This window comes from Sceloporus occidentalis, unplaced genomic scaffold (genome assembly GCF_023333645.1).
Source record: "Sceloporus occidentalis isolate IW3139 unplaced genomic scaffold, rSceOcc1.0.p SCAF_55, whole genome shotgun sequence".
In the NCBI taxonomy this organism is placed as follows: Eukaryota; Metazoa; Chordata; class Lepidosauria; order Squamata; family Phrynosomatidae; genus Sceloporus; species Sceloporus occidentalis.
Genome location: NW_028317035.1, coordinates 5,484,799 through 5,500,331, shown reverse-complemented (window position 1 = coordinate 5,500,331; position 15,533 = coordinate 5,484,799). Strand labels below are relative to the sequence as shown.

The window sequence follows — 15,533 nt, the reverse complement described above, 5'->3', positions numbered from 1 at the left end:
ACCAGTGGGCCCAGACATCATAACCTTGTGGCCTACTCACTAAGGAACACAACGCCAGGCCAAAAATGACTGGGTATAGTTGGACCTGCTCCTACCACGATCCAATTTGCTGTAGATCACCTTTTGAGTTGTGGCATTGATTTGAGATGTTGGGGACAGGCATACAAGTACTTTGCTAAACCTGACCCATAGCTGAGAACTTTCTAAATCGGCTCACCCTGAGACTTTTTAAATATTTACCCTTTAGCAGCCCATCATGCAGATTTGATATAATGTATTAATACATTGATCAAATGTCTCTGACATCACCTGTATTCAATCAGGGATATAAACAATAACATACTGTTAGCAAAAGCACTAACTATATCATGAGCTCAATGTCAAGGAGTCGGCTCCAGACTATGTGACCCTGAGATTTTGCACCTTTACCCTGAAATTGAAGCAAAAACCCTGAGACTGTAGGTCAAACCCTGAGAATTCCCATGTTGCCCAGACCTATTGCTGTTTTGTTTTTGTTTTTTTCTTTTTTTAAGCATGTCACCTTGGAGCCTTATATGAAGGCTTATAGGCTTGACCTAAACTTAACCATAGACAATTCTTCTGCAGTCATGAACACTCATAAGGTCACAGTATAATTACTTTTTTTATTTTTACCCTGATCTCCTTCTTCACTTCTATTACCTGGCCAGAATGTGTTTTTAAAGGGCATATTTCTACATCATTTGTAAGTCTACTTCAGTAGCTTCAGACCTTCCCAGTGTCCTGATATCTTTGATTCCCTTTTACCACCGATTTCTGTCCTCTCTGTTCATAAAAGCTACAACGGGAAAATCACCCTCTTATAGAGTATTCAGAGAATGGAACCTGGTTACAGAGTGACAGATGAGCTACACCGGAGTTTCCTTTTCGAACACCTGATTGTTTCATAAAGGCAGAATGATCTCTCTTCACACCATGGAAGCAAAAGAGACAGTTCTCCAATGTCTGGGCCTGGGTCCAACTAACCAAGAGCTCCCATCATCTTGTCTAAAAGACATACATTGCAACCTCTTTGGTAAGTGAGCTCCTCAAAATCAAAGCTTGCACTTTTACTGGGATGGGAACAATTTGCTTATGAGTCTACTGTCAAACTCCTTTTTGATTTACAATGAATGTTTCTCATCTGTTTCTTATCCACACCCTTACCCCACCCTAACTGACCAAGCCCTTCTTCCTCCACCTTTTTGTTTTTGACAGACGTTCTGTGGTATTTAGCACCACCTTGCCCGCTGTTTTTTGGAATTAGGCCATGTATCCCCCTGGTGTTTCTAATGTACCTGGCACTATTGACTTCTTGTGTTATTATTGTAACAATCATAGAAACTTATTGTTTACTGGTGGGGACTATATTGAGGTAAATGCTGGGTATCATGCAAGTTCTGGGGCTACCTTAAGAGTGTATGTTTCTCCTTAGGGACATGAAACAGCTGCAGACTAATGTTATTTTGGTATAAGAAACAACTTGGCCTGACAACCTACTGTCCACTTGACTGAGAACCTATATCGCTAAAAAATAGTGTAGAACATACTATTTTTTTTGTTTTTATTTATGTGAATAAAATGAGTGGCTACAATTATGCTCAATCAGTGAAAAATACGGGCCATATTATTAGAAGGAACCTTTTCCAAGACATATTTTATTAATGGTTATCCCCCTAATGAGCCAGACCTTTACTTCTGGAAGCAGCAAGATGTTCATAGCCCATTAATTATGATGGGGATATGAATACAATACTATGCCCAACAGTTTATAGTGAGCATTTAGAGAACACCACCTCTATTTAAGAGTTTTTGTTCTCACAACTTCAATAACTCCCAACAAAGGGTTATACAATTTGTTTCCTGTCTGCATCATGTTTATTCCAAAACTGATCTATTTCTTATCTCTAAAGCTTGCCTCCCAGTAGTTGAGGATACCAGTATCCATGAAATTACTTGGTTAAATCATGTGCATATTACCTTAGATCTCTGTATTCCATCCCTTTTTTCCATCTAGCGATCCATCATAAAAAAGTAAAGCTGAACTTTATGCTAGAGCTTCAGGGTGCCTACAGGCCGTAGGAACACAGCAAGTTTAACCTCTCTTTAAACGTTTTTGCAGAGCTAGAAAGAGTAGAACATCCATAAGGGCATTGCCACTTAGAAGACAACAGTTGAAATGGACCTGACCGTTTTGCTATGATAAGTTGAACATATTTGTCATCTTATTTGCACCATACAATTGTAAGCCATTATATACGCACCATTCAGATAAAGCAAGTTTGGGCACATGAGCTCAAACACGCAATAAATATATGGGGCTGGTGTCCCAATATTTCCAGGGCTGCTTCTCATTCCCAGTCTCGGCCTGATGGTTAGGATGGGTCTCCTTCAAGATTTTAATTCACTGGACTGGATTTTTAATATAAAATATCCCTATACGTTTGGTGAGCTGTATAGAAATGGGCTTTCATGATTTTAATATAGAAGGAAAATGTATAGCTATAATTGCCTTCCTCATCTGGGAGTTACCTATGCATGAGTAAGTGGCATTACAGGTAGTGAAACAATTACATGAGTTCCCGTCTTGCAACTGTGTTTCGGAATTGGGCTTCTACGCCCAGCCAAGCCTGAGGCTACAGACCAAGATCAATGGCATGTTATCGCATTTATGCACACGTGATACAACACAAGAACATTTCGTTTCATAGAACAAAGTTACATAAGGCTGCACAAGTCTTATTCTTTGTTACACTTTGTTACACTTTAGCTAAATATTTTTCTTTATAGACATGCAGTATTCGAGGGAAGGATTCATACAGAATTTTACAGACAAATGTGAGAAATACCGACGAGGTAGTTAAATAATAAATACATCATCCATGGCACAGTGGTGTGATCCTGCATTACAAATACATTTTCCGTATGCGTTCATTCAGAGGTGTAATAGCCTCACCTTAATATGAGAGAAATATCCTTATTATGATACAACGCAAACAATACAATAAAACAAGCATAAAAAGCTATGGCAAAACTCATTTTATAAAGCTCCTACTTTATATTCTGCGTACCATACCTGGCAACTTTAATGAATAAACAGACCGTAACATTACACAATATTGAATTTAAAACGAGGTGGTTAGTCCTGAACTTTTCACCACCACTTATGAGTTCTGGGATACCCCTCTCCAGTGGAAGACCATTCCAACATCTTTTTTTGGCCACACACTGGAGAAAAATTTGTTGCCCTCAGTCACCACCAACAAAGGGAGATGAAGATTTTCTTCTCTGGTCTTCTGGCTGGAAGAGGGAGAGACATCCTATTAGGGATCGTCATCCTGCTCAAGAGAATATTTGCACGCTAATTTGTTTAAATAATAAAAAAGCACTGCATTTTAGGCAAAAAAACATGCTTATAAAATTATTTGTCAGCAAGTTAGACTGGAATATGAAGGCATCAGCTCAAATATCCACCCTATGAGAATCTGCTAATTCTCCCTGAAACTCTGATACAGTAAAGCTCCTGAAATGTTACCGGTATGATAAGTCATTTTACCCATCAATCTCTCTAAAATAAATATTTTTTTTTATTAAATAAACGTTCCATAGGAGCAAAGCATTGACTGTAATTTGGTCCCTACAAGTTGTGGGGGCTGAAGACGCAAAGCATTATCCCCTAAAATGCTATGGCGTGATCAAGGCAGGGTCAGGGCTTTGTCCCAGAAGCTGTCTTTGGCACCTGGAATGCCATCCCTGCTAAAATGGCGATGTGTCCCATTCCATAAAGAAAACATAGATTTCAATTATGTGGAACCTCACATGGTCAGATTTTCATATTAATTCAACTCCATCAATAAATACCCCCTTGTGTATGAGTAATTATACTCATATCTTACTATTTCTGTGTGTATTATAAGAATGCCGTTTTTTTTGGTTAATATATCACCTTGTGTTATTATGTTGCCCTTTGTGGTATCATATCTCTGTGCAGCCAGTAAGCAAGCGGTAAATGTGCTGAGTTAGTCGGCTCATTGTGTTGGAATTCCTCCAAGTAAACAGAATTCATTTTAGCAGATAATGGGATCTACCTGGTAAACACACTCAACACTGCAAATAAGATTGAGCTCAGACCCCCACTATCCGCTTGGAAAGGGTGAGGGGAATCACACCTTTAACCTACCCAGCCCCTTACCTGTTGATAGACTGGGGGGAACGGGCTGCCATACCTAGTACTAAAAGGGATCAAGGTTATCTAAACATTAGAGGAGAACTAGGCGCTGCTTTAGCAGACAAAATGCATCCCATGCAAAAAGGTTCTTCTAAAATGCAAATATAAAAGGAGATGGGAATGGTATTAATTTAATAAAGAATGAGTCTTTCACATTGTCAGACTATGCGCACTACAATGCAGAGAATGCATAGAATGACATTTCTTTAATTTCAAGTCTTTTATATTACTTTAGGTTAAAAAGGAGGGACTTCTGAAATTATTACCGAAGGGGACTTGCAGATGTATTAAAAAGGTTGTGCGACCGTGAAATGTTTATAAACATACTTTTTCAATTTTTAAAATATTTACATTTTGGACAAATGCATTGAGTGTGAGAGAATAAACAAAGGAGCCCCAAAAGTGCTCCTGAAAATACATATGATGTCATGAGCTTGACATAGTCACAATGCTAATATATGAAGCGCCAACAATTTACGCAGCGCTTCTTACAGTATATACATTCCAAACGTATAACAAAACTAGAATTGACAGACCGATACATTAGGTAAAGAGGGTCTTGTGGGGGCAAAAAAAAGATTAAATGGAGTAAAAGATGAAAATTATGGCTGGCCAATATAGTGTTGTTTAATAGTATCTGTTCATACGTTGCATTCCTTAATTAAAAATATAAAGAAAATCATATATACTCAAATCAACGCATACGTAGTATGCCCCCCTCACCCCTCCCTTATTTTTTGAATTGCAGTAAGCAGAAGCGAAAAAGGACTACAACCCCCATGAGCGTTCGCGAACACTGTGGGCGTGGCTCTCCAGACCCTCTGCGGTGGTTGGTAGAAATGCACGAATTACATCACACTCTGCGAGTCTATAAAGTAGTCCTCTGGAAAAGCACCCCGTACTCACGTATTGCGTTGAGCACCGCGGGTGGTGGTGGTGGAGGAGACTGGGAGGGGGTGTTATGTCTGGACAAGTTTCAGCTGATCACTGACTTTCTGCTCGTTTTTGTTTTTTGCACTAACTTTATGCACACTTTCGTTTGAAGAATCCGGCGTCTGCCGTTTCCGTCGCCAACCTGGAGGCTTTTTACCCCATTCCCCCCATCAGGGTGGGAGACACTCACGCTACCTGCTCCACTGTCAGGGAGGATTGTTATCCGAGCTTGCAGGCTTGTTCTGCCCACGGTATAATGAAGGTGTGTAGAGAAATGAATGGCAACGGGGTAAACACTACGCGGTATGGTCTTCGATGTAAGACGACATGTCGGCTTATATGCCGACTAGGCTCTGCAGCGTATGTATATCTTTAGGGGGTTTGATCGTGCAGTTTGTGGTGTTTATATATCGCTCTGTGGTGCTGTTCACTGCACAGCTCTATAAGTTTCCAGGCCCTTTAAACCCTGTAGACCCGCCCCTTGAACTTTTAACTGTGTTCTCCCTGAGCGTTTTCTCCCTGGCTCCTTGGCTTTGAATGTCTCACCTCGTTGCAAATATGTGTTGCTATTGATAGATCTATTCTTTGATCTGACTTTAAGGGTAACATATGGCTCTGCTATATAGATAAATGTGCGGGTGTTTGTATAGCTTCTATCAGGCGTTTATTATTGCTCTTATATTTAAATATCGTAACGCTTTGTTGGCTGATTGTACAGCTGTCATATTCTCCATACCAGTGACTACGGTAAATGATGTAACTGGCTGCCTTATCAAGAAACTTTTTTAGATCTCTAATATCATAGGTTAGGGATGCCAAGCTCATTGACTTGAGGCATACCTCTTGCCTTGATCGCTGAATACTATGTAGGCAGATTACCGTAGAGTGTTACCGGAGTAATGTTACCTAGCAGGGGCTTTCATTTCACTTTCATCAGTCTCTTTACCTGTACCCGGTTAACTAAAGTTAAGTCATCTGGTGGTGTTTGTGTTATCATGCCTGCCTATGGGGTAGATCTTCCTCTCTCCCAGTTAATGTATAGCTGTAATGCTGTGTTTACCTCTCAGGGCTCTTTGTCGCCTATCTTGCCTACTGTGCCCTTTGCATACTTCTCATCTCTAATCTCAGAGCTCGTTACACAGCCCTACCTCAATGCTCATCCCTTGTAACTCTGTGTAAAGGTTACATCAGCAGCCTACTTTGTTTTGATCCATACTGGTCCATTGTGCCCTCCCATCACTGTCTACACCCTCCTCCTTTCCAGACCATCTCACTTATTCCAAGAATGTCTGTTTTATCACACTCCCCTTATTCTGGACCTTCTGTGTTGAGGTGTATATGGTTAATTTTCACCTTATAGCCTTTCTTTGTACCTGAATTCTTCCTAATTATGATGTATCTTTGGTTTCTGTAGAACTTTTCCATAGAGCCAAGCTGGGTTTTTTATATCTATTCATAGTCGGTAATGTAGCTGGTTTTTCTATTTTACTGCGTTTCTATTGTATACAACAGTTTTGATTCACTCAAGTCCTCTTGGCAGCACGACGTAGATGACATGCAAGTAATCAGTAATGGAAATGGCAATGGAGTTCTTAGATTCTTATTTTAATGACAATTTTGCACCTTTTAAAGCTAAAGAAAACCTAGTGAAACAAATTAGTTGTGGTGTCCCTTTTAAAGGCTAGTAACTAAGGAAATGTCACTTTCCCACATTCTGCGCCTCAATTCTAATTACCATTTCTTGTCAATGGAGTTTACAAATTATAGTGTATGTTTGATATAGGAAATACTCTGTATATGTATTATGTTAATGTCCTGTTCTCTGGATCTGATTGTTTATTCCTCCCCCAAAAACAATCACAATCCATATTAAACTGCACGCTGCTGATCGCTTCTGGCAGCCTTGGCCTTAGTCTTCAATAGTCCCACCAAAGAAGAATGCGTATTAATGTCAGAAAAGCTGACATTAGTGGGACCACTCCCGTCGACAGTAGTGGAGCCGCTTTCTGCCTATATAAGAGGGGGGTCTAGACCTCTTTGTATGCTTAAATGAGCCAATGGGGAGCCGGGGGGAGATGATGATCAGACGATGCTTCAGCTGAGCATATTCTGTGAGTAAAGGAACTGGGATGCGGAGGAGAAGGTCCAAATCTATAGAAGAGATTCTACTGCATCCGTGTGGATGCAATAGGTTAAACATTGATAAAAGGTGTTGAACAATTGAAGATAAGGGAAAAGGGGCTTTGTATCTGGATTAAGTTAAATGGGCAACGTTGTATGTCGCTGTCCAGTTTTGTATGTATGTGGTACTGTGTGCCCTGTGTCACTCTTCAGGCATCTGTTTCCTGTACGTGACTATACATGTGATGTCAAATTGGTTCGGTGGCTCATGTATGTAAGGCACAGGACTAGCAAAAAATGTAGATGCAGGGCATATGTAAATCTAGCTATGTTTTTGCTCTGTATGCTGATGCATGTCACCTTTTATACTTATTTTTTCTGGCTTCCTGTCTTTGTAAAAAGTATTGCCCCATCTTTGTTCCTCCTGCATTCCATTTGCTGGGTGTTTGTCTGTCATTCTGCGCATGTATGTGTAGGTAGATGAATGATGTAACGTCTTTGAGATTGAGCAGGGCCTGCAGGTACACGTGAGGGGAGTCATAGCTTCAGAACAAGTAGTGAACGCACTGTTCGTGACAGCCAATAAAGGTCCCTCCCTTTTCCTGGATTAAGATATGTTTTTGCGTTTAAACAGGATCAAGGAGATTCGATAAGGCAGCGGAATACCCGAGGACCAAGTGCTTACATACCCGTTTCACAGGTATTGTTTTTTTTACTATACAGTGTTGGGGGGGGTATTTCAGAAAACTCATCGTGTATTGTTTTTAACTGTTTTTTGTTTTAGTTGGCAGGGCCTGTAGTGGGCGACAATATTGCTGCTGTCATGGGTTTACACCCAGAGTACTTGCGCATCTTCTGGAAGACACAGCATCAGCTTCTGCACATGGATGGTGCCCTTTCCCTCCCTGAGAGACACTATGTGGCAATAATGGTTGGTGCTGGTGTCCTTAAATGTGTACATTGATTTTCTATGCCACTGCATCCGTCTTTTCAGGGCACATCACTCGGATGTATCTTTCCTGTGCTGATCCCATTCATTTTCTTTCCACCTTTGCCCACCTGGGTGCTTCTGTGTATTTTAATACTAAAAATATAAGAAAGAATTCTAACTAAAGGCATACTTTATCTTTAATCATGTAAAATTCCTATTTTTGTGGGAATGCTTATTTGTCAGGTGATAGATGCTGATACCAATTGTCACCACAGAAACTAAAAAGGCTGCTTATAAGTGTTATGTGATTAAGCCTTCGGAGTAAAAAATATAATGCTAAGATTGGTTTGCTTGACGTGCTAGTGCATTTTTTGTTTATAAAGGTGCTGTTCCACCTATTCCCAGCAGCCTGTTATTACGCAATGCTTAAACACTTTTTTTTTTTTTCTTTTTTGCTTTAGGCTGCTGCGCGACATCACTGTACATATCTTGTGTCCCTCCATTCTTCCTGCTTCTTGCAGGTTGGTGGGGATCCCCGTTGGTTGGAGGGTCTTCAGTATGCACCGGTGAAACTGCGTGTCCTGAATGATTTGAACAAATTCCTTGCACACAGACCCTGGCTGATAACCAAAGACCATATTGCTGTAAGTAACTGAGTGGAATGTGGCTGTAGGGAGGGAAGAAAATTACTAATACTCTGTTTTTGGGATTCTCCACATAAATTTGTCCACAGAAATTTTTCAAGGGGAGGACAAAATACTAGCCCAGCCCTGGTCGTGTGGCTTAGATAGGAGTGCTGCATATATGGGGTTATTATGTCGTGACGGACCGATCAGGGACCTCGGGTTGTCCCTCTCCGCCAAGAGCGACTTCTCCCTTCAGGACAATAATTCCCCGCAATCTGTCGGCAATATCCCCAAGCAAAGTAAGGGGATATCGCTATCCAGTACCCAAATGACCAGGGAAGACTAGTCTTGAGGTACAACAAGAGGAGAACTGACTTATTGTAGACACAGACGGCTGGATATATCCAGCAAGACGCACATTAACATAAAAGAAGATACTGGGATACAAACCGCCCCCCTTAATCTGCCTCCCAGAGACAACAGGGGCAGTAAAGGGATTAACAATACAAAAGGACATAGACACCACTAAAATAAGGAATACACATTGTCTTGATTAGATTATCTCCCAGACCTTAGTGTGCTGTGTGTAAACAGGAAATAAGGCAATAATAAAATACATCTTTATTAACACACAAAAGGGCTTCATGTCACTGGATAACATTAACTGAGGGGTAGGGTGACTCTAGGAACCGTCACAGTCCCAAAATGCAGGAAACCCAAATCTATTTCCGAGCTCCAGTCTTTAGTCTCATGATTTGGATAACGTGGCACTCCTTACCAGGGCCCATAGTCTGTAGGTAGGAGGCTGGCGCTCGGTCCCTTCCAGGAGCCCATGGCACGGAGGCTTCCGTGACACCCTCCCTATTCCAATTGGGCATGGCATGAGAATGTGATGCCAAAGTAGTTGATCGTCATGTGTAGGCTGCCCAGAGCCATCCCTGCTCAGTAGTATAGAGAATGTATTAAAAATGTGTTTTGTCCCCTGATCGATGGGCAAAATTTAAGTCGGGAAAATTTCCCCCGTGAACACCCTTGCTTCTGACACATCCCTTTTTACTTCCCTATGTAACGGGCAGTCAATGCTCAACATAAACATTGGCAATAATGTGAAGCTATTGGGGCGATGCCATTCTTTACACTTTGTGTTGTTTTTTTTGTTTGTTTGTTTGTTTTTTTCCCCCTCTCCAGTTGCTGCTGCGCTCTCGTGGAGGACACTCCTGGTCTCTGGCTGAATTGATCCATGCACTTGTACTACTCACTCACTTTCATGCACTTTCCTCTTTTATATTTGGGTGTGGGATCCGCACTCCAGAAAGCCCAACAAGCATCCCACGACCGCCATCTCCTGACACATCCATCAATGAGGTGAGCGCAAATGTTGAAGATCATCTTAAAAACCCTGGGACTTGTTCCTAAGTTTCAGATATACATCCACATATTAAAAGGTGACAAGTTTGTTTTTTTTGTAACTGATGTTAAATCTGTTGATATTTGGTGTTAACACTGTTATTTGTTTTCCAATGCTTTGTCGTTTTACCTTATTTGTAGACAAAACATTCATCTTAAAGTTACATTTGTTTTAACCAGTCCCAGAACTGTAGCCTGGTGTTATTACAGGCTACAGTTACCTTAACCCCTTAAGGACCAAGCTGTTTTTTACTTTTTGTACCCTTTGGGACCGAGCCTGTTTCAACACTTTAGCGGTGCTCGTGTTTAGATGTAATTTTCTCCTCACTCATTTAGCGTACCCACACAAGTTGTTTTTTCAGGACAAGAAGGGCTTTCTTCAGATACCATTGTTTTGATCATATTATCTAATTTCCTATTAAAAAAAAAAAAGATGAAAAATTAAAAAAAAAAGTTTCTCTCACTTTTTTCTGCAAGTTATTGGGCAGTTTGAGAAGTAGCATTTTGCGATTTCAAAAAAAAAAAAAAAAATCCCAAATCTGCTCATTCTGCCCCATGTACTATTTTGGGTATCTTTGAAGCTGGCCAATGTAGCTTACCCCATGAAACCATATATTTTTTTTAAAAAACTAGACACCTCAAGGTATTTAAAATGTTGGTATTTTAACCCTTTCCATGCATGAGAATTCTACCACCAGCCTTTGCCAAAGTTTGTGGTAGTAAATTTTTTTGTATTTATTTATTTTTTTTACACAAATTGTACTTTGGGTATAAGTGTGTATAGCTCCAGGTATACATCACTATCAAACACCCAAATGTGTGTTCAGGAACATCTCCCGGGTACAGTGATAACCCCCATGCATGGGTTTGTCTGGTGTGTGGGGGCTAAAAGGCCACATTTGGGAAGTGTGCCCCCCCCATTTTGGATAGTCCGTGCCTATGCCTTATCTTTGAGCCCGGCCACTCCAATTTACCCCATCAAACCATTCATTTTTATTTTTTTGACACCCCTTCGGCATTTGAAATGCTGTTACTTTAACTCTTTCCATGTCAAGATTTTTGGTGGATCACTTTCTAAGCTTGTTTAATAAAATGACGTGCCAGGCACGTCATTGGTCGTTAAGGGGTTAATAAACTTAACAGTGCCGTTTTAAGTAACCGTGCAAACTTGAACATAATATATATATATACAGGTGTAACTGCTTTCTATGAAAACGGATAACTTGATCCAGAAACCAATAGAGCACGGCTAAAGTTCTCGTCATGATTTTTTTTTTACCAATTCTTATTAGAAACAGTTTGTTACTGTGTTTTTTCCCCCCCAATAAGTTTAACCGCTTCAGCTTTATATTAATTTCATATTACTCCCTCCTAGATTGTAAGCTTGTTTGAGCAGGGCCCTCCTCACCTGTTGTCTGTTATTCAATTTGTTATGTTACATACTACTTATGTCCTGTCTACCCATTGTACAGCGCTGCGGAATTTGATGGCGCTATATAAAACAATAAATAATATTGAGGACGATTTTAAGGATAAGACAATCCGAAAAGGGTAAATTTGAAAGCCTAAGTTTAAGCTTTATTCTTGGTGAGCCCTTTTCCTCAGAAATTTACAGCTGTTCAGGCACCCAGTATTTAACATTCAAATCTTGTTGATGCATACTTTACTATGAAAGTCTCTGTAGTCGGCTATGTTTCCCAAACCAAATGCTTGAGAGCAGATATCATGGCCATCTGTAATCTTGCCCTGTATTGGCATGCATAAAGTGACCAATAGACAATATTACAGGACTAAATTTGGTGTTTCAAACACAGGGAAGCAGCCTTACACAGGAAGCAGAACGTGTCCTGGCTCAGATTAAGAAACTGAATGAGGAAGGAGAAGAAACAACTGAAGAGGAAATGGAGACCAGATTTGAACGGGAGAAACAAGAGAGTGTGATGGTAACCAGCAGTGGTATGTACCTGGAACTTCAGGCTTGCGGTTCTTTTTTTAAGAGAGGTATGAAGTGGCCCTCATCCATGGCCTGATAATTAGCTAATTAGCTGAAGCAGGCAATCACTGCCATTGAATAGACCTGCCTTCAGTGTTCGAGCCACCACTGGAATTGACTGGCCGTAAGCTTGGCTATACACATATGCTTGAAAATTAGCTGGGCAAATCCATATGGGAGGATTCTGCCGGTGCCATGTAAATTTAAAAGGAAATTCTCTGCTATCAGAGTTGTTACCCAGATTTCTTTGTGAGCTATGAGAGGTTATTTCTATGAGTAGGTATAGTAAATGTAAGGGGATCTGAGCCACCTAAGTCTTTTGGGATAGTCTTAATCAGTTCACAGAGTAGGCAGTGATTGCCAGTCCTAGTCTTACTGCACCTCGCTTGGCCTCAGCAATCATACTGTGCTCAGAAATGATAAACGAATAGTCTTCACATTTTTAAAGTTGGACAAACCCAGGCAAATATTATACTGTTTGGATTTTGTCTTGATAATTTCCCCCCTTTATTTGTAACAGGTCATATCATGCCATGTGTTCACTCTCCCGGTATCCTCAAGTTTCTGGAACACCCGGAATTCGGATACATAGATTTCACCCGCCGAGGTGAGCAGGCTCCACCTACCTTCCGTGCTCATGTAAGTCTGGGCCTGAGTCAAATGACATTTTAATCTAAAGGTATAAATTTCATTCAGTTTGCATAATCAGCCTTTTCTGCATTTAGGATTTCACTTGGGAGGACCACGGTTACTCACTGCTTCACAGGTTATACCCAGAAGTGGGGCAACTGTTGGATGAGAAGTTTCAAGTTGCATACAACCTGACTTACCACACCATTGCCACTCATCATAGTGTCGACACTTTCAAACTGCGTCGTGCCATCTGGAACTATATCCAGTGTATCTATGGTATTCGGTAAGCAACAATTTAAAGGACCTCTGCCATAAAGTTATAGACTTTGATTTGATGCCGGTTTCTTTTTACAACAGCAAAACTGGCTTTTTTACATTTTGACATTTACAAATTTCATTTAAAACGATTGATCAATGTAACTTGGATTATTATAATGTCCCTTTAACATTCACTGAAGGCTTGTGATAATTTTCACATACTAAACTCTACTGAAAAGGAAATTCCTTTTGGGGTTTTCCCCTCAAGTTATTTTGTTCTTACGATTTCCCTACAGGTATGATGATTATGATTATGGTGAAGTAAATCAGCTGTTGGAGCGAAGCTTGAAAGTTTACATGAAGACTGTAACTTGTCACCCAGAGAGACTAACACGCCAGCTATACAATGACTTCTGGAGGCAATTCAAGCATTCAGAGAAGGTGACATTTTATTTTTGTTTTATTATGTTTCATGCATTGAAGAAATGTTCTTTAAACATTGATAAAAAAAAGTCTGTAAAGATTAGTGTAGTTGAGCTGGGCACCTAAAATGTTAGGGGTAATCTTCATTGTAATGTAAAGTGCTTTATACATGCATGAGATATCTGGAACGTGTGCACAACTATGCATACATTTTTTTTATATGTTGGTCATGAGAATATGCATAAATGTGTAGAGCAATATTGGATGTCTTCTTTGTTGGCCTTTTGTACGAATTACACTTTCTGAACTTCAGTAAAAACTAGCTGACAATCCTAGAATGTCTACTTGTTCAGCTTGGGATCTGTCTACCCATTTTACATTTAGTCTCTCTTAAAGGGACACTACAGCTATCATATGCACGTGTAGGATAACTGCATGGTCACTCTAAATGTTCTGTGCCCCACTTGCAAATGCTTTGGGGGTGTATGTAGTGTCCCCATATGCTTTTGCCCCCTTTCCAACCACCAGTTATTTTTCATGCAGGAGATGTTTGGGTGAACACACCTCTCTGTACAAAATATTCTTGCTGGCAGTCAGCTCCAGTTCTGGCTTAACATGTATGAACATATAAATATGTTAGAGTGCATATTAAAGTACTTTAACCCCTTCAAGACCGGTGACGTACCTGGTACTTTATGGTCACGTGTCCTCAGCAGACCGGGACCTACCAGGTACGTCATCAATAATGCTCAATCCAGCATCTCTCTGAACTCTGGGATCGCGAGGGGATGGCTGCTGCTGACCGCTGGGTGACCCCAGCGATCCGTGGCACTCCAATCCCCCCTCAGTTCCGTGCATGTGATCGCTTCTGAAGCGAATCACGTGGTACAGAACTAGAAAATTTTGAAAGCGTACGTGGTCTTCAAGTGAAGACGCAGTACCCAAATGCCAGTCTTGAAGGGGTTAATATGTGTTTAGTATGGCTGTCCATTTAATGTTTTAGCAATTTTTTGTTGATACACTACCTATGATACAGGGTGTGAAAATGTTTAAAATAAAAAAAAAATTGATGCACCATTTCTCAGAACATGAGATCATCTCGTTCATTCATCACAGGATCAAAGACCACTTTTTTATTTTATATAGTGCCATTTACAAGTAATTTGCATGTGGCAGGTGTAAGGCCTGACTATTTTGGAACATTTCCAAAATACTGATTTCATCCTTTAAAATACAATTCCTTAATTTTTCAACCTGTGTGATCCATTTTAACTTATACACACTGGTAAGGAGGCCCTGTGAAAACGAGCTTACAAGTTTTGTCATATATGGCGGGAAGACCTTCCGCCAATTTAGGTGAAGCATCCTCATTCACATTAATTTGATTAGGGGAACACCCCCTATCACATTGTTAAAGGACATTCATCCATCAATTGGTAGGATTATTTTTGTTCATTAATAGTTTAAGGAATTGTTGTATATCATTTTTGTAAGGATTACAATATACTTTTTGCATGTAGTTTTCATATGTTGATTTCTTCTTGCACTTTCAGGTCCATCTGAACTTTCTCCTTTTGGAAGCCCGTCTGCAGGCGGCTCTACTTTATGGTCTAAGGGCAGTCACACGTTATATGACGTGATCTTGATAAGCTATTCATGGATCTTGCTTAAATCTACTGGATACCTTGAGGGTAGAGGCCATTGTTTCAGAAGCTGCTGTTCCAGAAGTATATTTGCACTGATTTGTTTATTTTTTTCCTTTTTCTCATCAGCAAATAGAGATCCTCTTTAACTCATGTTGCCTAGATGGAGAACACTTATGTAAAAACAAATTCACCTGTATACACTGCTTCCTGTGCCTTATGTAGCACAGAGCAATTGTAAACCACTTTATGAACACTACATTTTATGGTTATAGACATTTCTGCACATCCGTATCATCCTCACATTATGTGGTCTGGT

General features: G+C 40.2%; 1 protein-coding gene across 1 annotated transcript; it reads left to right on the top strand.

Annotated features, from left to right (window-relative positions):
- The first annotated feature begins 5,484 nt into the window (after positions 1 to 5,484).
- On the top strand, positions 5,485 to 15,211 carry LOC149287984 (sestrin-2-like). Its single transcript, XM_089492308.1, has 10 exons — positions 5,485 to 5,496; positions 7,935 to 8,000; positions 8,085 to 8,231; positions 8,693 to 8,875; positions 10,046 to 10,222; positions 12,079 to 12,220; positions 12,778 to 12,896; positions 12,983 to 13,173; positions 13,445 to 13,589; positions 15,125 to 15,211. Exons 1-10 carry the CDS (start codon positions 5,485 to 5,487, stop codon positions 15,209 to 15,211), a joined length of 1,269 nt encoding a protein of 422 aa, XP_089348434.1.
- Positions 15,212 to 15,533: the final 322 nt, after the last annotated feature.

What these genes read in the sequence shown, in the direction of transcription:
- LOC149287984 (XM_089492308.1), top strand. An exon ending in CTTACATACCCGTTTCACAG is followed by an intron (nt 8,001 to 8,084) that starts GTATTGTTTTTT and finishes TTTTTGTTTTAG; the next exon opens with TTGGCAGGGCCTGTAGTGGG. An exon ending in CAGTGTATCTATGGTATTCG is followed by an intron (nt 13,174 to 13,444) that starts GTAAGCAACAAT and finishes ATTTCCCTACAG; the next exon opens with GTATGATGATTATGATTATG.